Genomic DNA, 24,788 nt, shown 5'->3' on the forward strand with positions numbered 1-24,788 from the left:
CTAAAAATGTCATAGAATGCATTAAATTTCACTTTCTGATAATGTAGACACTCTGTTACAACACTAACTTTATGTTTTAAAATTAATTATGTATAAACTGTTTATGTTCCTTGAAAATCATTGCTTCTTTTCATGTTTTGTCATATATCAAGCAGAAAGTTCTTTGGATGAGACGGTTCTGTGTGCATTTGACCTGTTCCAAAAAAACTCATTTACATATCTGATAGGATTTTGATATTGAACATTTAGAATAAATTTAGGGTGTCTGTCATTTTCATGTATGACACAGACTTGTTCCACATATCAGTTTTACTAACTGGAATGCAAAATCTTTGAAGCTCAATATCTCAATACTGCTCAGAACACAGTTAGAACCTTATAATATATAACCTTATAAAGGGGACGATTTATGTACACCTAGCTTTTCAAAAGGTTTATAATAATTTAGGGCTGCAACAAACGACTAATTTGATAGTAAAATAATCTATCAATTTCTGAAACGAATAATCGATTATTCGGATTATGAATCACTACATTACCAAACAACTTGTATGTAGCTGTTAGCTTTTAAATTTAGCTTAAATTTCACTAACAATGAAGACAATATAGATGAATACCTTCAAAAATTCACTGTTTTAATGATCTTTCCTGATATTACAAAACATAAAATAGTAAAAGTCTTAAATTTATTTTCCTGTCAAAATGTATTACCAAGGATCTGCAAAGTAGCAGCAATAAAATATAACAAAACTAAATCAGTTTTCCTTTAATCAAGTAAATAAAAAAATCAATTTGTGTGCATTCTGCTGTCTGTCTACACTTTGCTGCAACTAAACTTTACATCACAGGTCTTTATTGAAACAGAGGAAAGTCAGCATCTCTCTGTGCTCTCCTGATCTCCTCTAAGAGCGGATACTCCCCGCTGATGGAGCTGAGGGAAAAGTGACGAACGTTTGCGAAAAACTTGTTCTCGGTGAACAGTTAAATTTGAACGATTTCGTGTAAACGCTTTATTTCAACATTTGTCCAGCTACCCTGAGTGTTCATGAAGAACTACCTCCTTAAACTGTTTGCGAGTGGCGACAAACATTGGCGGAGAGCAGAAACCTGTTTGTAATCGCTCTCCTGTGTTTGCTGAATTTGACCGCACCAGTGGCCTCGACGTTAAGACGACAATGCAGTGTTTAAAACTGTGAACGTTATTTGGAACGTGAACAGGGTCGCAGTGAATAATAGTTACTTTCTTCTCTGTTCCAACTCCATTAACGATTCCAGAGAGCAGCATTTCAAAATAGAAAATATTACAGCTCAGCTTAGAACATGAAGTAGGATGGAATTTAACATTAACATTAGCTAGCTAGCTCGCTAACACAACTATCTTACTTAGATGAATCTTCTTCATCCAGTGAGCCGATGCATGTCCTCTTTAGATGCTCCTGCATGGAGGATGTGCTTCCATGCCAGATAAGTTTGGCTTTACAAATAGCACAACTGACAACCTTTTTTCTGAGTTTAGCTCCCACACTTTTGAGGATTTTGTTCTTGAGGCTGCCATCGCGCAGTTGTTAACTCTCCAGTAAGCGGTAATGCCAAAACGTTCCTAATCAGCGCGAGAAAGATGCGTAATGACGTCACCAACTAATCAACTACTAAATTAGTTGCCAACTAATTTGGTCGTCGATTTTAGTCGACTAAGTCGAATAATCGTTGCACCTCTATAATATATGTGCATGTTTTTGTCAATTTGTACTAACTTACCACATTAAACAGAAAAGGATTCTTTGTACAAACTGCAGTCCTGAAGTACAACGCACTTAAACGTTCAGGTATTAAACCATATTTGGGGCAGAATATTTTTAGTATATGCTTGTAACAATAGTGTGTATTGTTGGAGGTTGGACAAAGTTAATTTCAGAACAGTTAGTAGACCTTTATACTGTTGTTTTAAGGGAACGGATGCCTGCAGACGCGGATTCTCCTGCCATCGCCGGCCGCTTTGCCTACTGTCTGCTCCAGCGGGCCGTTTCCTTCACAGAGCAAGCACAGGAGCAAATGCTGGAGCTGGGTATAAAATGGTTCCATTACTTGTTAGCTGTATTAGCCTTGTATCTCCAGTGTAAACTAAACCAGCAAACTTCAGACACCAATGTGGCAAAGGAAGATTGTTTCATTGACCTGTACCTTTAAATTACCCCCAAGGTTTTTCCAAAGACAATACATCAAATAATAGTGAATATGAAGTGATAGTACAAAAATATATGATAGTTTTTCTGGTAAATTGTTTGTGTTGAAATACCTTATATTCATTATTTTTCTTCAGATTTTTTGAGTAACCATTCAAAATAATAAATTGGACCTTGTTGTCCCAATATTAAAGCAGGGCACTGAATGTTGAATTACACCCTACCTGTGATATTACTGCACAACACATCATGTTATTACCACAGTAATGATCCATAAACTCTGGTGAGAGCAACGTTTGTGGAATTTGAATTTAAAATTCATACATTTTAGTGTTCCTTGACACAGAAGCATTAAATTTAAATAGATGCCAATTCTGCTGGATTGCCAGTGGAAGACAAAAACTGAGCTAAGTTACACATGAGTAGTTTTCCAAATTATGTGTGTGTCTCTGTGTGTGTGTGGTGTGTATCCTCTGCAGAGGTTGTGCAGGCTCGAGGGCAAATGGGAAAGACAGATAAGGTGCCCCATGAACAACAGATCTATTTTTTCATCAAGGTTAGTTTAAGCTTTAACACTTGCAGATTCATTGTGCACAAGGTGCAGTGTGTTCTGGCACCCTTGGTAAAGATTGGCAGTAACTATGGAAAATTATATTTGTTTATTGATCTAAAAATTTGAGAGCCTGTCCAAATGGGCTAGTAATTGGAGAATACACTTTGCAAATGCGACAGATGTGCCTCATGTAATTTTACAGATTTTATATTTTGTTAATATTAGTATGCACATACTCTGCTGTCTCATATGGTCAATGACCAAAATGACAATGAGTGTGTTTACCTGCACTCAATAATCCGATCATAATCAGATTTCTGCAGTTATCTGATTATTCAAATGGTCTTGTAAACAGCACATTCTGATTTTCTTAGATCGGAGAAATCCGATTAAGAAATCTGATTAAAAGAGCTGGATTTTAGCTCAGTAATCAGATTTCTCAGTACATGTAAACTCTTACTCTGATTTCTTATGGATTTCTCGGTTTGTGCATGTGCGAAAACAGACTGCGGTACCAGAAATAAGTGAGCAGCGTCGCCGTGAGATGCAGCAAAACACCTTTGGAGCGACGCTGAAACCAGCTATATGCTTGACAAAATGAAGGATTTAAATATTCTTCATATTCTAGATGATGTATGTTTACATTTTTAGGTAAAGTGACGCAGTGTTTTTAAAAAAAAAAAAGCCGTGGCCTGAAGTTTGCGTTTTACATCACGTTTACGCCACCTTCTGTGTGTTTATTGGCTTGTTGCAAAACAGAAATCCGTTTACTGTCTGACTCATGGAGACCCGGAGTTTCCTTATTATCTGATTACTCAAGTGTATGTAAAAGTGTTGATCGGATTACTGAGAAAAACTGATTTTCTGCAGTTATTGGATTATTAAGTGCATGTAAACGCACTCGATGTTCCCAGTGCTCCTCTATACACCAGTGTCTTTCTCTTTCTGTCTCCCAGGTGATTCTGCCTCTAATGGATCAGTATTTTAAGAATCATCACCTCTACTTCCTGTCCAGAACACTGTGTCCCCTCAGTAACTGTGGTCACGCCTCTAGTAAAGAGAAAGAGATGGTTACAAGGTAATGACTTTTTAGTTATACGTGTGTGCTGGCCTTTGGAAGACCGCGTATCTGTTCTCTTACTTTTGATGCTTTTTACACCACTTTGCTTTTATGTCATTGCACATCTGATGTGCAGTGATAGTTATCTTTGCTTTGGGCATGATTATCTTTGCTTTCATCCATTCCTTTCTTCTTTTTTCAAAGTTTGTTCTGTAAACTGGGAGCACTGGCCAGACGTAGGATTTCTCTCTTTGGTAAGGGCTGGCCTGTACAGGAATCTTACTTTAAATCACATCTCTTTGTTTCCACAGAGGCTGCCTTAGTTTATGTATTTATTTATTTACTTAGCTTTGGTTTATGTTCTTTTATTTGGCAGTAGCTTTTATGTCTGTGCCTTTTACTATACCCTACAACAGATTTTTTTTATGTAGTTTAATTTAATTTAACTTAATTTAATATAGTTTCAGTATTTCCTGTAACTCTGATGCATTAATCTGGGGGGGACATCAGGACCTGGGGGTGGGGTGGGGTATGGGATGTGGTGTTCTAATACATACGGATGTCCAAACTAATTTTTTTTTACTTAATTGGGTATTCAAACGAGCATGTGAGTTTTAGAATAAAACAATATTGTGTCTTATTTTTGTTAATAGTTATTATTTATTAATTTTATTTATTAATTTTGTAGTATCAGTTTGAGTATGAAGCAGTAACCAAAGTAATGGTGAAAAACAAGCAGCTGCATTTAATTTTACACAAAACATTCCTTGTTTATTCATAATAATATTACATATTTTGGAAATAGTTAAAATAAATTATACTTGGGTGGCTCACATGCGAAGGGCTTTGACATTTGCTGAGTTGAAATGAATTAAACAAGGGAACCTCTGCATTAAGGCTTTTCTATGCAGACTTCAGGGTAGCTGGTGTGCTGTCTTATCTCATTTTAGTCCCATCATAATCTTATAACATATCTTGTGTCTTCAGGTAAGGATGCTCAGTCTGTGGTGAGCTGCCTGCAGATTCTTGCACAGTCTCTCGATACCAGGTAGGTGGTGCTGTGATGCTCATCTGATGAAGTTACAGTGCTTTCAGGAGAGACAGGGCCTGTATAGCACAGCCAAATGACATGGATAATTAGGTTTTTCAGAAAGCTCTAAACCATTGTTCCTCAATTACAGTCTTGGAGGAGTCTATATTTAATGCTGTCCCTGCTACAACACTACTAATTCAGCTCATACAGGGCTTGTTACGTAGTTTATGAGTTGAATTTGTTGTCCTAGATCAGGGGTCGCCAACCTAAAGATTTTGTCCTTTCAACAAGGATAAATTCAGCTTGGGAGCCACAACATTTTATGTTTATTTTATTGATGTAATGTTTTACCATCTTGGCTGTAAAGATCTCAGTGCATGCTAATGTCCTAGTATAGGCTAAAAAATGTAATCTAAATGAAAACACAGACTTACTCTGCGCTGCTTTAAGCTTTGGCTCAGCCATAGCTGCTTTTCTCGCATCTCCGGCAGGAAACTTTTCCACAAAAGTAGAATAGCGTCTTGTAAAATGTCTCTCAACATTCAAGTTTTTACGAGGCTGAAGTCAGCTTCAAATTCAAACAAGAAGCTGGCAAACGAGAAGCCGACTTCAGCTTTGCGAATTTTTAGTGTTTGACAGTTTCTTATTGCAGATTAAATGTATCAGGAATCCAGCTGGAGTGGTCATAAATAAGTCTGTCCATTCATCTCTCAGTTATCGATGTTTGCCTTAAGTCTTTCTCTTCTTTGCCATTTTGTGAGGGTTAAAGGGTGAATTAGCAGCATTTAAGACCATTTATGAGTTAACTTCAGACCATTTGTTGTTGGTATGCTGTGTTAGATGTCTCAGCAAAGCTTCCTGTTACTGCAATGGAGGATTATTTTATTGGTACCTAAAAATCTAATTCTGCTGTGAAGCCACAAATTGGGCAGAAACAGAGCTGCATGATGACGACCTCTGTGCCAGTGTAAGGGACAGTACTGAGCTCTAATATGAAGACTGTCAAAACACTGCTGTGTGTTGCGTTTCTGTTTTGGTTATGTTCATTTGATTTTAGAATTTTAATATTTTGTTGCTTTTGTTGTGTGTCTGACAGGCACATACTCTGTTGTCTTTAATGCTGCTTTTCATTAGATCATAGTAATACAAAAGAAAAGTGGTTAAACAACTTTGTAATACTGTTCCATTGCATTCTTGTGTTCTATATTGTCACCTCCTGGTTTCAGTTAAAAATACACTAAATACTAATAGTGTGTTTGTTTACTTTAGCTTTCTGTTAGCTTCCTTTACACAACACTAACTTTGTCCTGGCCAGACTTCATTTTCATGCTTTGTGGTGTTAGCATGTCTTGTTTCTTAACGTGTAGGGCAGTGATGAAGACGGTGGAGTGTGTACGGTCAGCCTTGTGCTCATTCTTTGAGGGTGCAGCAATGGATCTGGAGCTGGCTGTGGAGAATGTAAACACAGGACCGTATGGTCAAAGCAGGGTCCAAGCCAGAGGGGATGGAGAACTGATGACCTACACCACCACCGCACTCATTCCAGTACTGACCGCTCTGTTCCGGCATATAGACCATTGCCACAGCTCTGAGGACCTGATTGGTAGGTCACACACACTACATATCAAAATATTGTAACCACCTGGGTATTAATAGGGAGATTGGCCTTTTTTGCTGCAGTATCAGCGTCTGCTCTTGGATCATTGCTGTGAGGATTTGATTGCATTCAGCCACAAGAGAAATAGTGAGGTCAAGTACTGATGTTGAATGATTAGATCATAAACACCACTCCAACTCATCCCAAAGGTATTGGGTGGAGCTCCATTATTACAGAGAATGCCCTTCCACTACTTCACACCAGTGGGGGGGGGCTTTATGCCCCTCTAGCCGATGCTTGCCACTGGACATGGTGTCCTTAGGCTCCTTTTGAGGAGATTATACATGCTGGGTGTCGCAATTGAATGCCTGTGTCAGCAATGGGTGCACCTTAAACTATCTTAGTATACTAATTGAAATTGGTACATTCAGACATATAGAGTAGATTACGGATGTATAAAATGATGAACGGATGGATGAAGGGCATGAAGGATGGATAGATACCATAAAGGCCTGAAGGCTAGTTGAAGCATGGATGGTTTGGTAAATAGATGAGTGGCCAGACGGGTGGACGGATTGATGGATGGCACGGGTGGATGGGTAGGTTGATTGAAGGATGAGCGAATGAATGTGAGGCATGGCTGGATAGACATATGGGTGGAAAGATTGACAGTCGATGATGAAACTGAATCTAAACAGCATCTACACAGCGTCAAAGGTTTGTCTCTGGTGTCCGTCAAAGTCTGTCCTGTTAAATCTTGCTTACGGAGACTGTCCAAATGTTCAGAAGAACAATGAGTTTGTAATAACTTTGACTTTCACCCCAAAAGTCCGTCAGTAGTCTTTCTGCAGAAAAGATTCTATCACTCAGAAGTTCCTCTGCCTCCATTGTGTTTCCTTGATTGTGACCCCACGTCTCTGCTAACTAAAATCAGCCTCACGAGGGCCCAGGTCAAATCGCATTTGAAATCTGTTTGAATCACGCCGCAGGAATCTGTCTGGCCTCATTGAGATAAGCCCCGTCTCTGCTGTAAACCCCATCCGTGGAGCAGCCCTTTGAATCATTCATCCCTTTCCCTCCCTTCTACTCTTGTACGCACTCATTAGCATCTCATTTACAAACACATGGACGTTTCCATGTCTTCCTTGCAGCACTGAATAAATCTCGGTCCTCTCGTGGACTTAGGTGCACTTTACGGATACAGTAGGCATAAAGCGTAGAGATTTCCTCTGGACACTCTCATGTATGAATGTATTTCTTTGCCATTTCAGTTCTCTTTGTGCACTTGGTCATGACGAGGGTTAAATTGGCTTTGTAGCAGGTAGTGTTTTGTTTTTTTTGTTTTTTTTTAATGATAAGAATTATTTATTGCAACAAATTTCTTTTAGTTGAAAACTTCTGAAACTTCAGACTTAATTCAATAAATATAATAAGGTGTAAGTGAATAATCATAATTGATCTTAACTGAAAGTTTTAGGTGTGATAAATTCACACCCCTTTACAACAATTGTATATTGGCCTCATATGATGATTTACCAGTATACTGCTGCTGTCAGACGAAATCCCTGTATCTCCTTTTTCAGTTTTTGATGTAATTTGAAAATGCCTGTTGCCCTTTACATTTTATGTTAATTTTAATGAAGAATGGACCAAAAGAAATGGATGACTTGGAAAAAAGTCTGGTTCCACCGACTTACATTAAAAGTAAAGTCATTTTTTTCCTTTTCCTGTAAAGTTACCATTTTCAAGATACAAGGTTTTCTCCCGAAAACAGTGATATTTAACATATTTGTTTCATAAATTGACCTGATTTTTTTTCTTCTTTGTCAGTGGATGAAGTGGAGGCCTGCTGTTACCGCATCCTTTGCAGTCTGTACAGTCTTGGCACTTGTAATAACACTCTTATGGAAAGGTATTATTGCGGTTGTAATTGTTATTGTCTTGTGTGTCAATTGAGATGATAGCCAAGCTGTTATTAGGTGTTCTAAATGTTCTAAATGCTTTTGACTTTAAACTTCAGTGTTCTGAAATGCTTAAAGGGGAACTCCACCAATTTTGCAAAATTACTTAATCATTCAAAGGTATAGATGTGAACAAAATCATTCAGAGTTGTTTGGTGTGAAATGCACCTTTCTAGAGAAATTTACTGAGTCGGAATTGTTTACCATTATAGTACCAGGAACCAGACATCCGTCGCATTTAATGGCTCTAAAAGCTACATCCCATTAAGTTGTGGTTATGAATTCATTGCTTGATACCCGAGATATTGTTTTGTGATAGTTTTGGCCTAAAGTGTATTTTTGGTTTTTTAATTTTTAATTCTGTTTTTTTCAACTTTTGCTTTCAGTTGTACGAGTGGAATAAACCAGATGCTGATTCAAGCATGAAAGCCACTGTCACTGCAGTAATGCCATTACCATGGCAATGTTCAGATGGCTGCATGCAGCTGCCAGTCACATATCATTACTGAATTCAAGCTTCTGCAATAATCTTCCAACAGCAGAATGTAAACACGTTAGCCAATCAGTGCATTGAGAGCGTCCTAACAGAGAGCTTGATAAAATGATGTACACTGTGATCAAGTTTGTCATATATGAATTATTTGATTTATCATCAGACATGTACCGTCGGTTTATACAGCAGTTTCGCTTTGTGGCATGAATGTTTTTTTTTCCCCCCAACAGGGGCATGTCAATGCAGCGTTTGACTTAGATTAGGATCCCTTTTCTTCTGGACTATGTTGTCTTGTCAGTTTTTGCCGTGAGGTTGTTCTAACTAACCATGTCTTATCTCTCTTTTCATAGACAGAGGCCTTTATTAGGGGAGTGCCTTGCTGCCTTATCAGCTGCTTTTCCTGTATGTTTCCTGGAGCTGTCACTTAACCACATTAGCAATGAAGAGAAAGAAGGTAATGAGTGCATGAAAACACACACACAAACACACAAAATGCTACACATGCTTTTTTTAAGTACATCCATGTGGACATATGGTCATGCACACAGAATGTGGTCAAAAGTTAATGTATTACATGTATAGCTAATAATTTCAATAAAAGTCAAACTTATAATAATACAGTAATATATTAGCTTTAACGGTTGATAAATAAGAGCAACATGCTATTAGGCCACCCACAGGAGAGAAGTCTTATTTTGCACCAGTATCATATAAAAATCAGTAACACTGTAGGCTTATAAATATTAGCAATTTAGGCTAATAAAAATGAAATTGTTTAACCGCTGTGTCTGAAAACAACTTGTGACAGACAATAACAAACGCTGAAAATGCAGTGTTAGATAAAATCAATCGATTATAGGCTCTTAAAGAGAATATGAATTCATGATCAAAGCTCTTAGCTAGCCAGACGAGGGTGAGGCTGAAGTTGTATACATTCTAAATTATTTTCCCTGTGCTAGAGCAGATGTGACCACTACAACTGAGGGGCTGTGCACAGTCCTTCCTTCCCTGCAAGAAGCTTTCTCAGAAGTCGAGGATCTGGCAGAGGCAGGGTCTTCTGCCCGCCATGCCCTTCTGTCCAGGGTCATGGAGGTCATCTGTCCAATGCTGTGTAGCTATGTGTTCCGGTGGGGTGAAGCAACTGACCCAGAAGCTCAGGAGCTCCAAGACAGGCCGTGCTCCTGTCTCACAATACGGGATACCAACACCCTCCTGGGACAAAGCCTCTCTATCATCCACGCCCAGCTTGGTACACCTGACTGCAGCTGGATGAAACAAATTGCAAGTGAGTGGAAATGTTTAACCCTTAGAACTCTAAGGCTGTCTTTACAGGGCTGATGACAAACTGGATATTCCATTATTTTCATAAGTCAAATATTGGGTTTTTTGGGTCTCTGAATGTCTCACTGTTGTAGTCCAGACACACCAATTGTTATACAACAAAAATTTAAAAGAGTACAGTGCATGCCTTTTTTTTTACTTTAAATAAACAATCAGCACTGCTAAACTTCAGCCATTTTTGCTGGTAAAGCTGCCACACTGGCAGTGTTTTCATAGCTGTGTGCTGCCACCAGTTGCGTACCACTGTGAGGTGCGGAACAATAGTGATTTCAAAGCCACCATGCCAATACAGCATTAGAGATGTTGTCATTCTGTAACACATTCGTTTACACTATGTAGTTATACATAGTTGTAAAATTATCATGAGTAAAAATGTTGGATTCATTTTGAAGATAGTTTAGATCTTCAGATATCGTCTGTGTTTACTACCAAACTTTTATTGTATCAAACACGGTTTTTCTCCTAGAGTTGGTACTGGGATAGGCTGGGCATACGATACACAATTTAAAAAATTTTAGAAGATTTCTAAAACAGAGAGCATCACAAACTTATTGTCAGTTTGTCACAAAAATTCTTGTTTTTTTGTCGTGAGGGCGCTCACACTAGACGACAAGGCAAAGTGAGAGTATAACACAGTATAGTATGGGCTATGAATAACACATTTGGGCTATGAATAGGAACTCAAACTCCCAGATCTCCTTAGAGATCACACGACACAAACAAAGCTGAACTTACTGGACCTGTTTGTGCTTTTATGCACAGCAAAAATGTAAACTGGGTATGAAAATGTGGTGAGAAGCCCTGATACAGTGAGAGCTGGAGAAATATCTAACTACAATCTGGCAGCTGAGCAGAAATTGTAGAGTGTCTTTACATCTGGATCTGTACATTATAAACATGATAATGGCTCTTATTTGCCTGTGTTTTACACGCAGCTCCTCTGTCTCCGTGCTCCGCTAAATTTTTTGCAAAGAGCAAATCGGGTTAAAATCGGTCAAATAATCGTACAGTGTATGCCCAGTCATACATAAAGTACTGTGCAAATATTCGAGGCCCTTGAGAAAATTATATTTAAAAAGCTATTTATCTGGGTCATAACCACTTATGTGCACACAAAACACTATTATTAAAAAATACAAATAACGTTCATACAAAGAAATAGTGATTTATGAGTGTAAATGTGTTCAATTAATTATTTACAAATATTTCCTCAAGGAAGCACAGCATCATTTGTAGTTACTCATCCAGTAGCAGTTGGCTCACTCAGTCTTGCGTGGCAGTGATGGAATTTAACAAATCTATCTCATTGCTAGGGGCATCAAGAAGAAATCTGGAACCAAGTGTTCTTCTATCCAGCTCACAAGATATCAACTACTGTTTTGAAAACATTTTACCGCAGTAATGTTTGTATGAATTACCTTAATGTCATACAGTGTTTGTGCTTGTAGAAACACATTTATTGCCCAGATGAGTGATATTTTAAAAACTGTTTAAAGACTTTTGCTGAGGACTTTTGCACAGGAGTGCATCTTAACCAAATGTGATTTGCGTCTTGCAGAAATCACTTGAATAAAAATAAGAAAGAAACATAATAGCATATATAATTGTCAAAAATTATCGTTTTCAAGTTTTAAGTAGTGACTTAGTGAAAAAACAAATATACACAGTTTATCTCAAATGTTGTTGATCAGCCAAGACATACTGGGTGTCTGAAGTTTTTGTCCTTGCTTTTTTTTTTAATTGCACAGGCTTCAGAAGTCCCATGATGCTTTGAACATGTATTTCCAGCTAACTCATTTCCATTATTTTAGTTTTTGTTCAGCCACTTGTTCATAAGGCGGAGCCCCGCCTCCTAAAGAGTCATTTCCTGCCTTTGATGGAAAAACTAAAGAAGAGGGCAGAGTCGGTGCTGCAGGAAGAGGAGCGGATGAAGACGGAGGGGTGTGGCAATTTGGCAGAGGCGGAGCTTGCTATCCAGGGGAAGTTTACCGTGATGGTGCAAGATCTGTATGCTTTTTACCCCCTCCTCATCCCATTTGTAGACCATCATAGGTAAGCTACAGCTGCCTGAAGTACACAAAAGCTTAAACTCCTGCATTTTATATTATGGATACCAGAAGGGTTCTTTGTGTATAAGATTATACACTCACTGTCCACTTTTAGGAAACTCTCCTTCGTACTTGATGTCCACTTTGAACTCCGCTTACCTTATAGGTTGACTGTGTAGATGTACAGTTACGGACTCTAGCTCAAGGGCGTCGAACTCGACCACTAAAAGGGCCATATTAAAAATCTCAGCAATCTGTTGGCTAGAGAACTCCTGTGTTTCTATTTAATCTTTAATTAACATTTTGCTGTAACTCAAACTGGCCATTGTTTATTCAAAATATGCCAAATTCCCCACAGTGAAATATAGGCACTTGTAGTAGACCTTGAAATATTGATATGAATACTTGAAATATTCAAAATTTAAATGACCCCAGGTGCTCAGTCTTTTAAGCTTTCCTATTTGCTTGAGCTAGACAACTGGCATCCTTTCTTTGCTGCAAGTTCATTAATTCTTAGGCTCAATTTCTGAGCTGTTGAGCTGACGTTAGTTGTTTATATTGGTTGAACTGCAGCTGAAATGCAGTTAGTGTGTTTGGTGATATGACTGGTGTGGAGGTGTTACTGCTGTCCCATAGATTGCTGTTGTGGTGGGAGAGTCAGAGCACACACTATGTTGCAGTGCATGTTGGGGACTGTAGTGCAGAGCGTTGTGAAACGGGCTAATATTAATAGAAAATTAATATAGTTTTGCGGGCTGGATAGGATTGTGTCGTGGGCCTTGTGTTTGACACATGGGCTCTAGCTGTATCTGTGGTTGCACCATTTGTCAGCTCCTGTCTACACCATATATTATTTGTTTGGTGGACCATTCTCAGCACAGCAGTAACACTGACATGGTTGTATGTGTGGCACTAGTACAAATGTATCAGACACAGTGTCAGTGTCACTGCTATGTTGAGAGTGGTCCACTAGCTGCAGATATCCAGCCAAGAGCAGCTCTGTGGTCAGAAGCTGACCATGAAGGATGAAGGATCTAGAGGATGACTGACAAAAAACTGCGGTGCAATAGATAGACTACAGTCACAAACTGTGCATCAGCAAGGTAGAGCTACAAATAGGGGGTTCTAATAAAGTGGCTGGTAAGTGTATATTGCATATGACTGCAATATAATAATTTACCAGTAATAAATAACAGGTACAGTTGCATGATTTTATCAAGTACTGCTCACAATAAACACTGTATGTTCTTGTCAGAATGAGCTGGCTGAGAGAAATGAATGAAGACGCTGAGAGGCTCTTCTTCCTGGTAGCAGATGTTTTCATTTTCTGGGCTAAATCTCACGTGAGTTGCTCTCGTGCACGCTTTCATTCTCATTTTGTTTGATGCATGCAGCACTCAGCAGTGTTCTTGAAGGGGCTTGACATTTCTCTAGTTCCAATACTAATACTTACAACATTTCCTAAAGATTGATATCCTGAATACTTCATACTACCACAAATCAAAACATGCATTGTATGTACAGTTTGTTTTGCCTTTTGCTACATTATTTAAGGAAAGTATATGTGGTGTTCAGCTGTGTGTGATTTGATTTTGCAGAACTTCAAGTGGGAGGAGCAGAACTTTGTGGTTCAGAATGACATCAACAACATGACATTTCTGGTGGGCGGTGGGAACAGCCAAATGGCCAAGGTTTGCTCTCTGGACTTGTTTTGGTTTTAATGAAGTGAGAATGAAGTGTCCATTCACTGCGCAGATCAGTAGTTGAACTTTAACACTGTATTATTTTTCACTGGAAAACACAGCAAAACACAAAGACTGCGATTTTCAGCTGTTGAGGAACTTTGTCATTGATCAAGAATATAGTTTAAACAACATGTATGCTGTTCAACAACATAGTGTGGTTCAAACAGATATCTAACATTTATAATTATCGTAATCGTTTTAAAAATAAACAAAAGACAAAAATCTTTAGGGCTACTGGTCTTTTACATTTTTATTGTATTTTACAACAATAAAATAAAATAAAATAGAAGTATACAGAAGGCAGTATCTTTATCAGAACAAAACCTTCTTGTTTTTTGAGTTTGAAAACATTTAAAATGCACAGTATATATATATATATATATATATATATATATGTAGGTATATATATATATATATATATATATATATATATATATGAATAATAAATATATAAGAGAACAAAAAAATTGAGCCGAGTGAATGTCCAACAGGGTGGAGTGTGTGAAGGTGAGAGGAGGAAGATGAAGAGGAGCAAGGATGAGCGATACTCGGCGCACACCTCACTGATCGTGGCCGCTCTGAAGAAGCTCCTCTCCATTGGGCTGAACCAATGTTGCCATGGCGATCGGGGCCTGATTGCTGTGGCAAAGGGCCGTTTCTCTGAGGTAGGCTCTCTGCCATCTGCACTGCTGGAGCAGGCCCTAAACGAAGAAATTCAACCTGAGATCACTATAAGCTGAACTGTAGCCTTGATGAACCCAGACTTCTGCTGTGATGTGGCACTAAAGGGAGTGACTCTGATTGCATGCATACACCGTATGTGAGGAAGGCAGACAAACTTCTGCCTTGTCATGTCCATACATAAAGCCACTCTCTCTGTGGTTTGTCTCTTGTAGAAAGACACAGAGGATGAGGTTCGAGCATGCATTCACAGCAACCTGAAAGAGGTAAGCCTGAAGCCAGCGGATCAGCTTTCTCAGTGTGAGTGGCACATTTTTGGAGTACTGTGCCAGTGTAATTACAAAACAAAAAACTTACTTTTAAGCATAGTGTAAAGAAATGGCTTGTAATCATTCATGAGTCTGAACATTAATTTTAACCTTATAAACATAAACTAAGCTCTAAGACTCTTTTTGAAAGAACTCACGTTCACTCTTTCTCCTAAGGACATTTCTGATCGGTCAGTGGAATCCTTACGTGTTGAGAGGATCCTGACCATCGCTCGTGTCCTTTTCTATCTGGATCAGGTAAGTCTGCTTTGGAAGAACTCCCTTCTCCAGCCTGTTATGTGGCTGTTTCTGAGAAGGCCATTCTGCATGCCATGCTCAATTAACAGGCATGGCTGTTGAGGTCTGGAAATTAGTGTTTGCTGACTTATTTCGATTTGTTTATTAGTTCGTTTATTAATATCTATACTTTGGTTCATTCACCTAATCAGATATCAAGTCAGGTCATGAAATTTAAAAAGTTTGTATAAGGTTACAAGGTTTCTTTAGAAAAAAATGTTTTTCAGAGTATGTTACACAAAGTGCTATCATGGTAAAACAGCAAAGAAATGAAAAAGCATCCAAAGCTAATATTTAGCATAGAATACAGTGATGAAAATTAAATAATATATAATGTTATAACAAAATAACTTTTTCTTTAAAGAGAACTGATGGGAAATTAGAAAAGATTTGTATGCAAGATGAATGACAATTCAGAACACACTGTCATCAGTCAGTAAAGCACTGTGCAACTAAAAGTAGTATAAAATATTACAATTTTTCAACTGAAATTATTGGGTATTGTAATTTCTGAGCCCTGTCAAATCAATATTGGTCACAGAATTTTCTATCAGCCAGGCTCTAATTCATCCATCCGTCATCCATTCCTTGCTGTGTGTTGTATTCGCCCAGGTCGAGCATCCTCAGAGGAATAAGAGAGCAGTGTGGCAGAAGCTGCTATCCAAGCAGAGGAAGCGGGCAGTGGTGGCCTGTTTCAGGATGACCCCTCTCTACAACCTGCCCAGGTGCTTTACTGCTAGATCCTCAACACTACTACCAACTCCACACAGAAATTAGAAAATGTTTGTAACAGACTCATTCAGCTCATTTCCTCTAAAACATTGTACATAGTGAGCTAACTTACTAGCTAATGTTTGGTCTCCTGTTCTCATGTCTGTCATCCTGCACTGGTGAGGCTGTGGTCAAATTCATGGAAATCTGATTCGTCTGTTTGATTTATTGCTTTGTTTTAGACAAACATGTTCTTCATTACAGTGTGTTGACAGTGGCTGGGGCATTTTTAATTCTTTATAGGCACAGAGCAGTGGATTTGTTTCTGCAAAGCTACAGAAAGAACTGGGTGGAGGCAGAGGAGGGCTTGTACGAGAACAAGCTGATTGAAGATTTAGCAGTGAGTTTCAGTCACTGTATGTGTGCGTTCAACTGTTTGCTGGAACCTGCACTGCGTTGCACCTGTTTTGCGAAGTTTGTACTTGTAAAGTCTTCACTTAATCCTTAGTTACATTTCAATTTTTTCGTCTTTCCACTAAATTCAGATGCACTAACAATCCATAAGTCATGTCTTAAATAGTAACAACTACCTAATGTGTAACACGGCAATAATCGCTAAACACTATCACTTTAACTTGACGATGACATGTTCACTACTAATCCGTAAACATGCTGCCATGGAAACATGAACGGCAGCTTGTGCTGCATTTTTGCATGTTTCGAGCAGGAAAGTAAAACCGCAGTGTTTAGTGTTTTTTGGTCGAACTTATGAGCTAACTTATCTTTTTTACCCATCAAGTTACCAAGCTGGGAAGCTGAAGGCTACATGCTTCTGCATGAAACCAGCCACCTCATATTTTCTAATTTCCTGAATGTTGTTGGACCATGACAAGAGAAGAATAACTGCCAGTTATGTTATGCAAGCTAACAGACGACCATGGTCCCTAGCATTGCACGGTTATAGGGGGAGAGGGAGAGCTAATTATGCCATCTTGGACTTCCGACCGCTGATGGCTGTGGCATCCATGAGGATGGAACTTGCAATTTCATGATGGTTGCACCACTTGAAGAAACAACTTTAGCCTTTGGCGTTCTGTAGTTTTTGTACTGGGTCATGTTTTGTATTTTTTGTGCTTACACCTGCTTAGTGGGAGGATTACATATTTACTAACTATGCTCAACCTAAAAACTAATTTGTAAACCTGAACTTAGTTATCTTACATCTAGCCTCCCTAACACTCCAGATGCCCTCAGTTTTTTCTTGTTTATATATATGTATATATATATATTTATTAGGTAGTTTTGTATATATATATATATATATATATATATATATATATATATATATATATTTATTTATTTACAAATATAAAATATAAAGACAGGACTGTGTGTGTGGGTGTGTTGTCAGGTCATTATACAGTGCTTGTAGTCACATTTTATCTTTTGCCTCCTATATTTGCCTGGACTGCTGCACTCTCTTACATGCTCATTTTGTTCATAGCATAATTTTGTTTACCTATCGGCATCGATCAGTGTATGTTTCTTCCTTTCACATTCTCTTTTTAAGAAGATGTCATTTTGTATCAGAAAGCAACAGATGGAGAGAGATTCAAGAAGGAGAGCAGAGAGGGAACGAAGGAGAACAAAAAGACTGACCCGCTTCATCAACTCATCACTTTCTTCCGTCAAAGTGCCCTAAGTGAGAGGAGGTGAGTGTGTGACTGTGTGTGGCTGAGTATGTGCCTGTGGGTGTGTAACAATAGCATTTCACTGTTGTACAGTAAATGGCAACACATTTCCCTCCTTATCACAAATGTAGTCCATCAACTGGGGACCAAGACATGTCTGATGTCTGAAGTTTGCCATGGACAGAAGTACAGACAGAACTGCTACTACTGTTTTTACTAGTAATCTGACACCCTTTTTTCCATTTTTGTAGATAACAGTATGTCATAGTGTCAAAACCATTTAAGCTAGTCTTTTTGAGATTACTTAACAAGTCAGCATGGTTTAAATAAGGGTGTGATGAATAAAGGCTGATCTAAACTTCTGCAAAGATGCATGTAAGCATATTTGCAAGACACTGAAAAGCAAAGCAAAGCTCATCGAGGCTCATAGATTAGTGCCTCCAGAATCTCTCCTATGTGTCATGTGACTCTGCAGTGCTGTGCATCAAACAAATGCTGATTGGTCAAGCAAGGAGACCCAGTATGGGACACAAAGCCCATTATTTATGTTTTTCTCTCCCTGTATGTCCACAGCAAACCAAAAGAGGATGCTCTGTACCTGGGCTATGCTGACATCATGGCCAAGGTAGGAGCTACTGCTGAGAGAAATATAATCTTTCTCCTACCTAATCCTCTTACTTGAAAAGATGTTTTCCTAATATCATCACAACCCTTACCTCTGTACCTTTGCCTGAGAAAGTGTATTTACAGTTCTAAGATGACCATTGTGACCAAAGTGATCTGTTCTGATTTCACCGTAGAGCTGTCAGACTGATGATGACGATAATAATGATAAAGAGGTGAAATCCTTTGAGGTGAGCCATGAAGATGATTTATAGAGGTCCTCTGCTGACTCTACTGAAGACTGTTGGTTCTGCAGGCATTTATTCAAGCCCTGCACAACAATGTGTTATATCAATAATTTCTTTTCTTTATTAAAGAGAAGCAGTTGTTAGGGAAACATGCACTCCACGTCCATTTTAATAGGAACACACCAGCCATTCTCTAGCCCTTCATCAGTGGTCAGTTTGTGACCACAAAGCCACTCTTGGCTGGATATTTTTGGGTGGCAGACCACTCTCAACCTAGTACTGATGCTGATGTGTGTAAATACCCCAGCAACACCTGCTATGACTGCCATGTCGTTGTCACTGCTGTGCTAAGAATGAACAACCGCCCAAATAACATTTGGAAAACTGTGGTCAGAAACTGACCAATGATGAAAGTCGTGGGGGGTGGGCTACAGTCTGTAATTGTGCACCTGTATAGTGCATCTGTAAGGTAAATGAAGCTCATAAAGTGGACAGTGAGTAGAGATACAAGGTGGATGTTTCTGATAAAGTGGACATGGTGTTTTTGTGAAGGCTGGAAACAGTTACTGATAAACACAAGGATTCTTGAAGAATATCCCAGTTTGAGTTTCAAGTCTGTACATTTTCTCCTTTTATTGTGTGCTGATTGATTGATTGATTGATTGATTGCAGGAGAAAGAGCTGGAGAAGCAGAGGCTGTTGTATCAGCAGGCCCGATTACATGATCGCGGAGCAGCAGAGATGGTCCTACAGAGGCTCAGTGACAGCAAAGGTAAGCAGACCACCACAGTGCAACCTATTGCATCCTTCTGCGATCTCTTGTGAATAATAGACATTCAGGTTCTGGGGTTTGTTTTCTGTGCTTCTACGCTCTTAACACACTTTGCTTTATGAGATTAGAGCTGTTTGAGTAGCTGGTCAAAAACCAGCAGTTTTTTCATGGTTATTTCAGAGTTCCTGAGTGGGAACCTGGAAAAAAGAGGTATATTCTTTGGTCAACACCAGCTGGCCAGATTGTCCATAAGGTGAAACAGAAGAACACAGTGGCAGGTGCAGTTAAAAGAATATTATTTAATAGTTTTACATTAAAATCATTTTGTTGGTACACTGACTTATAATAGTGAGAATGGTGTCTCTGTCATTGCCACTCCGGGCGCAGAATGCCTGCTATTGTACTATGTAACAGTGGGCGTGAGACTTGTCGCGACAACTGCATAACAATCTTTGGTACCACATCACACACCAACTACTATGGGTCTTCAGCTAGCTGTAAGGTCTGTTACCTAGCAACTGACCATATGCTCACAGCTGAAATGTAAACATATAATTAAAATAATCAAGTTAGTTCGCCAGTTAGTTACACCGTTACTGATGTAAAAAAGGTAAACAAAAACTAAAGAGATATAAACTTGAAGTTACAAATATTGTGTCACCGCTTCGTACTGTTTATCAGAGCGTCGCTGCTCTTCAGTTTCAGTTTCAGTTTCCCAAACGCTTTAGCCGAGTGCGTCAACATTATTCCTCCTAATAAACAGACACACATTCAACTCTGTATCATTATTCCCCACCATCACTGTAATATTTTATCTGATGAATTTTCATCAACATTAGCACACAAAGGTAATAAGAGTGGTCAGTGGAGATCGTGTCTGCAGTTTCTGAGATTTTTAAAACACTGTCAGTAAAAACTCAACGGAAAAAACTCAAGTCAAAGCAGTGTTTTCAGTGTAGATAAATGTAACGTCATTCTGCCAGTTATAGTGAACTGTGCTGCCTGTCACTTCACAAAATGATAGAAACAGACGGTCAAAACAGAAGTTAAGACAGCTCTGGGGTTGTCTTAGGATGTTAGGATGTGTCTATAGTACTGTTTTCTTATCTGGAATTAATAGATGAGATTAAGATGAAGTTAAGAACTGTTGTTCTGTAATAGCTTCTGTGCTAAATTCAGTCCTAACTAAAGTTGTCATGGTGACTAAGCAGACAAGATAAGATTTCAGACTTAGGAAGTTTCTGTAATATGGCCCCTGGCCTTCTTCCTGTTGGACCAATAAGTAATAACTTATTAGCTAGCTTACTTGTCTTGTGTTGTTGCACTTGCTTGATGTTTTGCTGTGTTAGCAAAGTCGTCGACTTGCTAGTTTTTGATCCTAAGCTAAGTCAGCCCATTTTGACAGAGGTTTAGCTGGTAGCTGAACATCTCAAGGTGATGTTAGCAAACTTACAGCTCCTACACAGCACACAAAGTGTTCTTATATCAGTACCAGCATGCAGGTCCACAAAGACCCACAGACCTTAATATATTAGGAGAATGGAGTACAATTCAAATCACTGTTTAGCTCTGGAAATATGCTAGCATTCAGTTCATAAAGATTGAGTCCACTTTACCTCTGTGAGATGCATTTGGCTTATATTTCTCACTTATTGCTCTGACTGGTGACTTATAGGAACTCTGTGTTGCCTTAAGCTCTCTTCTTAGTTATCTTTGGCCATGGAATAGGATTCTGGCAGACTGTGATGTAATATTTACACTGTACTGGGCTGTCTGTCTTACCCTTAATGGCACTAAGCCAGGCCACGCTTCTGCTCAGCCCCAGTATACCTGAAGCACGTGATCAGAGTGATATAGCCTTTGATCATGTTGCTCTGCTGTATTTGGAGCTGGCAGGGAATCATAATGAACCGCTGTTCCTCAAGGACAACGGATGGGCAGTCTTCCCTTTAAGTGTGCAATGCCTGTATGGACAAATGCCACACGGCTTAGAGAGCCAGTCGTTAGACATTGGAGGACTTATGTAGCTCAAGAACAGCTTCAAGGCTATCTTCTGTAAATGTGAAATAGCAGGCCGATCCTTGAAGAGGTCAGTGAATGCCGACTCGCTTTCTGTTATGCTCTAGTGTGTGTTCCTTTTCATGTTTTACAGGTACTATGGGGCCAGTGGCGGCGTCCACTCTTCAGCTTGGTATAGCCATCCTGAATGGAGGGAATACTGCTGTACAGCAGGTAAGTTTCAGTACATGTTTTAGTATGACCACAGATCATATACACTCACTGGCCACTTTATTAGAAACCCCTACCTTGTAGCTCCACCTTGCTTGTGAAAGGTTAGAGACTCTAGCCCATCAGTTGATGCTCAGCTTGTGTTAGGCATCCTCCAGCCCTTCATCAGTGTTCAGGTCCTGACCACAGAGCTGCTTATGGATGGATAGTTTTGGATGGCGAATCACTGCTGTGCTGAGAGTGGTCCACCACCCACATAATATCTGGTCAATATTAGTCCTGTGGTCAGAAATGAACCAGTGATGAATAGGATACAGGGTGACAGACAGATTGTGCATGACCGCAAATGGCTACAGTCTGTTTAACTATAAAGTGGATTTATTAAACAGGTGGATTTCAGAGTGGAAGTAGGGGTTTCTAATAAAGTGGACAGTGAATGTTTTATTTTATGTTTAAGTTTAATTTATAAATCATCACAACTAGTGCTAATCTCAGTATTTCAATTTCTGTATGAATTGTTCCCCTTCTAATTTCTTTTTTAACTAAGGTGACATTATTAATATGTTTCTTTGCCTTTGACTGGAATCTAAGATCCTCTTTTAGTTTCTTCTTTTTGGTGTCTGACAGAAAATGCTGGACTACCTGAGAGAGAAAAGGGATGTGGGATTCTTTCACAGCCTGGCTGGTCTCATGCAGTCCTGCAGGTAAAAGCATGACACTATACATACAATATTGTGCAAAAGTTTTAGCATAACTATTTATCTGCATAGTAAACTGTGTTTTCACTAATATTATTATAAATACAAATAGTTTTAATACAGTATAATAGTGACGTTTTTTCCTGACCAGGAAATAAGCAAAACGTGTCACAGCTTAAAAAGCAGTTTCTTTTATTTTCAGTGACAAACAAATATACTATTTTGTCCAAAAGCACATATTTATAATTGGCTTTTTTAATCTTAAGTCTTATTTCAAAGTTAATGTTTTGACTGTAGGTTGAGGCTCTGTGTTGTTCCCATGTGCAACAGTCTGTTAGATTCAGATGTCTGTAGTTTCACCTTGTGTTAAGTTGTCTGTATAGCACTTCTGTGTGTTGCACGTCTGTGTTGCAGTGTGTTGGATCTGAATGCTTTCGAGAGGCAGATCAAAGCTGAGGGCTTAGCAGTGGCAGCTGAAGACAACACAGGTGCATCTCAGACATCTGGAGCAATTTGCTAAATTTTGGAAAGAGTCTTTGAAATGTAATGTTAGCCACTGAGAGAAAAGCAGGGATATCTGCAGTGGTCTACTTGTGGGCTACTTTATCTGCCTGTCTGTCACATTGTCTCTTATCCCTCTCTCTCTCTTTCTTGGTTTTAGGTGATAAGGTTATGGCAGATGAGCAGTTGACCTGTGACCTCTTCCGGTTTCTTCAGCTGCTTTGTGAAGGACATAATACAGGTGTTTGTCATCATATTCGACCACAGAAACAACTTAGTAGTTGTTTTCTGTGCTCAACTTCTGAAATTGCCAACTATGTGGTCAATATAGACTTGAGATTACTTTGAATACATTGTCAGATTAAGATTTTACACTCATTTGAATACGCCTTATATAACCACAATCAGCATTATGCTTGTATTTACTCTGCTTGTTTTCCTTTTCCTTTACTTTTTGGCATCACTTGTTTAATGCGTTTTTCTCTTTGAGTGTACATTAAATCCTTTAATGTGTTTTATCTTTTTATGTTTGTACGAGGCTTTGTTGTTTCTTTGTTAATGTGCCTGCACAGCTCTTTCAACTGCATTTGAAAAGTAGGAATAGTAAAAAAAAATGTTCCTTTTCTTACTACTTTGGCATAGATTTTCAGAATTATTTGAGGACTCAGACAGGAAACAACACCACAGTCAATATCATCATCTCCACTGTGGACTACCTGCTCAGAGTGCAGGTAAATCAGCTCCCCTAAGTTGTCACAGTGGGTATATATATTCACTCACCACACCAGAACAAGGGATAAGGTTAATTATGAAATTATGAAACAGGATCAATATTCAGTAGTGAATATACTTGACAGTACTTGATCGTTTGTTCTGTTCAGGAATCTATCAGTGACTTCTACTGGTATTACTCTGGGAAAGATGTGATCGATGACCACGGCCAACGCAACTTCTCCAAGGCCATCAGGGTGGCCAAGCAAGTCTTCAATACACTTACTGAATATATTCAGGTGAGGAGAAACATTTTGGATGAGAAACCCTTGGGTATCCTTGGGTTTAGCCCAAGACAACATGCAAATAAATGTACGGTATGAAAATACTTAACCCCTTAAAATCCCAGGTTAGGTATGTACTGAGTCTTATTATTCAGCAATTTAGGGTCTTCAGTGCAAACTGGTTGAGCTATTCTTATGTCATAGAAGTGTGTAATAAAACTGTGGGCCTGCTCACAGGTGCAGGCCCTGTAAGGGGTTGGAGAACCACAGATCTAAGAAAAAAAGTCATGGTAGCACTTTATTTCAAGGCTACCTAACTATTGACTTTCTAACACATATATAAGCATTGACTAACATTTGTAAAGCAGTGCTTGAGCATTGATGAAGAGCTGATGCCACAGATCACAAGATGACATCCGATGTTTTATAAAGTAAATGACATTGTATTGGCATAAGAGGCCTTAAACTAAAGTGATGGACATTTGTTCCGTTATGAACAGTTATGAAGCATTCATTTAGAAGTAACCAGATGCCTAGTTACAAACGCAGTTTATTAGTTCTGTGCCTGTCAACTTGAGCACAGTTTACAGTTTCTATTAAGGGGACCTGTGTGTCTGCAAACATAAGCGTTAACTCTGCAGTCACTATAGCCTCCTTCTTAATTTCAATAATATTACATAATATATATATACTTATATATGATCTTTTAATTTTGATGCTTAAATATGTTTAAAAAAATTTAAAAGTGCTTTTGTGCTCAAACAGAAATACACCGAAGGAAATTCTTTTACTTAAGTAATATTTTTCCAAGGGTATTTCCTCTTTTAGTGGAGTACAGTATTCATACATGTAAAATATGTATGGAAATTATCACTTATGTCTTTCACAGAACTGATATGTGGTGCTCCTAATTAGGTCTCTGCCTTATACATTCCAGTACTTGGGAATGATGCTTCATAACACTTCAGAAATGGAGCAAGTTACCATCACTTTAATTAAAGGCATCTTGTGTCAAAGAAATGTAATTTATTTGTGATTTT

General features: G+C 38.7%; 1 protein-coding gene across 1 annotated transcript in view; it reads left to right on the forward strand.

Annotated features, from left to right (window-relative positions):
- The window catches only part of ryr2b (ryanodine receptor 2b (cardiac)), a 78,377-nt gene that overhangs the window by 32,591 nt on the left and 20,998 nt on the right, over positions 1-24,788 (forward strand). The window contains 28 exon segments of the mRNA XM_036594153.1: positions 1,950-2,065; positions 2,663-2,739; positions 3,693-3,814; positions 4,001-4,050; positions 4,784-4,844; positions 6,197-6,432; positions 8,257-8,338; positions 9,231-9,334; positions 9,773-9,798; positions 9,865-10,165; positions 12,033-12,273; positions 13,525-13,612; positions 13,868-13,977; positions 14,529-14,679; positions 14,911-14,961; positions 15,181-15,261; positions 15,913-16,025; positions 16,315-16,411; positions 17,602-17,723; positions 18,276-18,327; positions 18,503-18,556; positions 19,226-19,325; positions 21,478-21,557; positions 22,182-22,258; positions 22,667-22,740; positions 22,914-22,994; positions 23,396-23,484; positions 23,635-23,763. Of these exon segments, the coding sequence (XP_036450046.1) occupies positions 1,950-2,065; positions 2,663-2,739; positions 3,693-3,814; positions 4,001-4,050; positions 4,784-4,844; positions 6,197-6,432; positions 8,257-8,338; positions 9,231-9,334; positions 9,773-9,798; positions 9,865-10,165; positions 12,033-12,273; positions 13,525-13,612; positions 13,868-13,977; positions 14,529-14,679; positions 14,911-14,961; positions 15,181-15,261; positions 15,913-16,025; positions 16,315-16,411; positions 17,602-17,723; positions 18,276-18,327; positions 18,503-18,556; positions 19,226-19,325; positions 21,478-21,557; positions 22,182-22,258; positions 22,667-22,740; positions 22,914-22,994; positions 23,396-23,484; positions 23,635-23,763 (2,965 nt within the window).

This window comes from Colossoma macropomum, unplaced genomic scaffold, assembly GCF_904425465.1.
Source record: "Colossoma macropomum unplaced genomic scaffold, Colossoma_macropomum, whole genome shotgun sequence".
Taxonomy (NCBI): domain Eukaryota; kingdom Metazoa; phylum Chordata; class Actinopteri; order Characiformes; family Serrasalmidae; genus Colossoma; species Colossoma macropomum.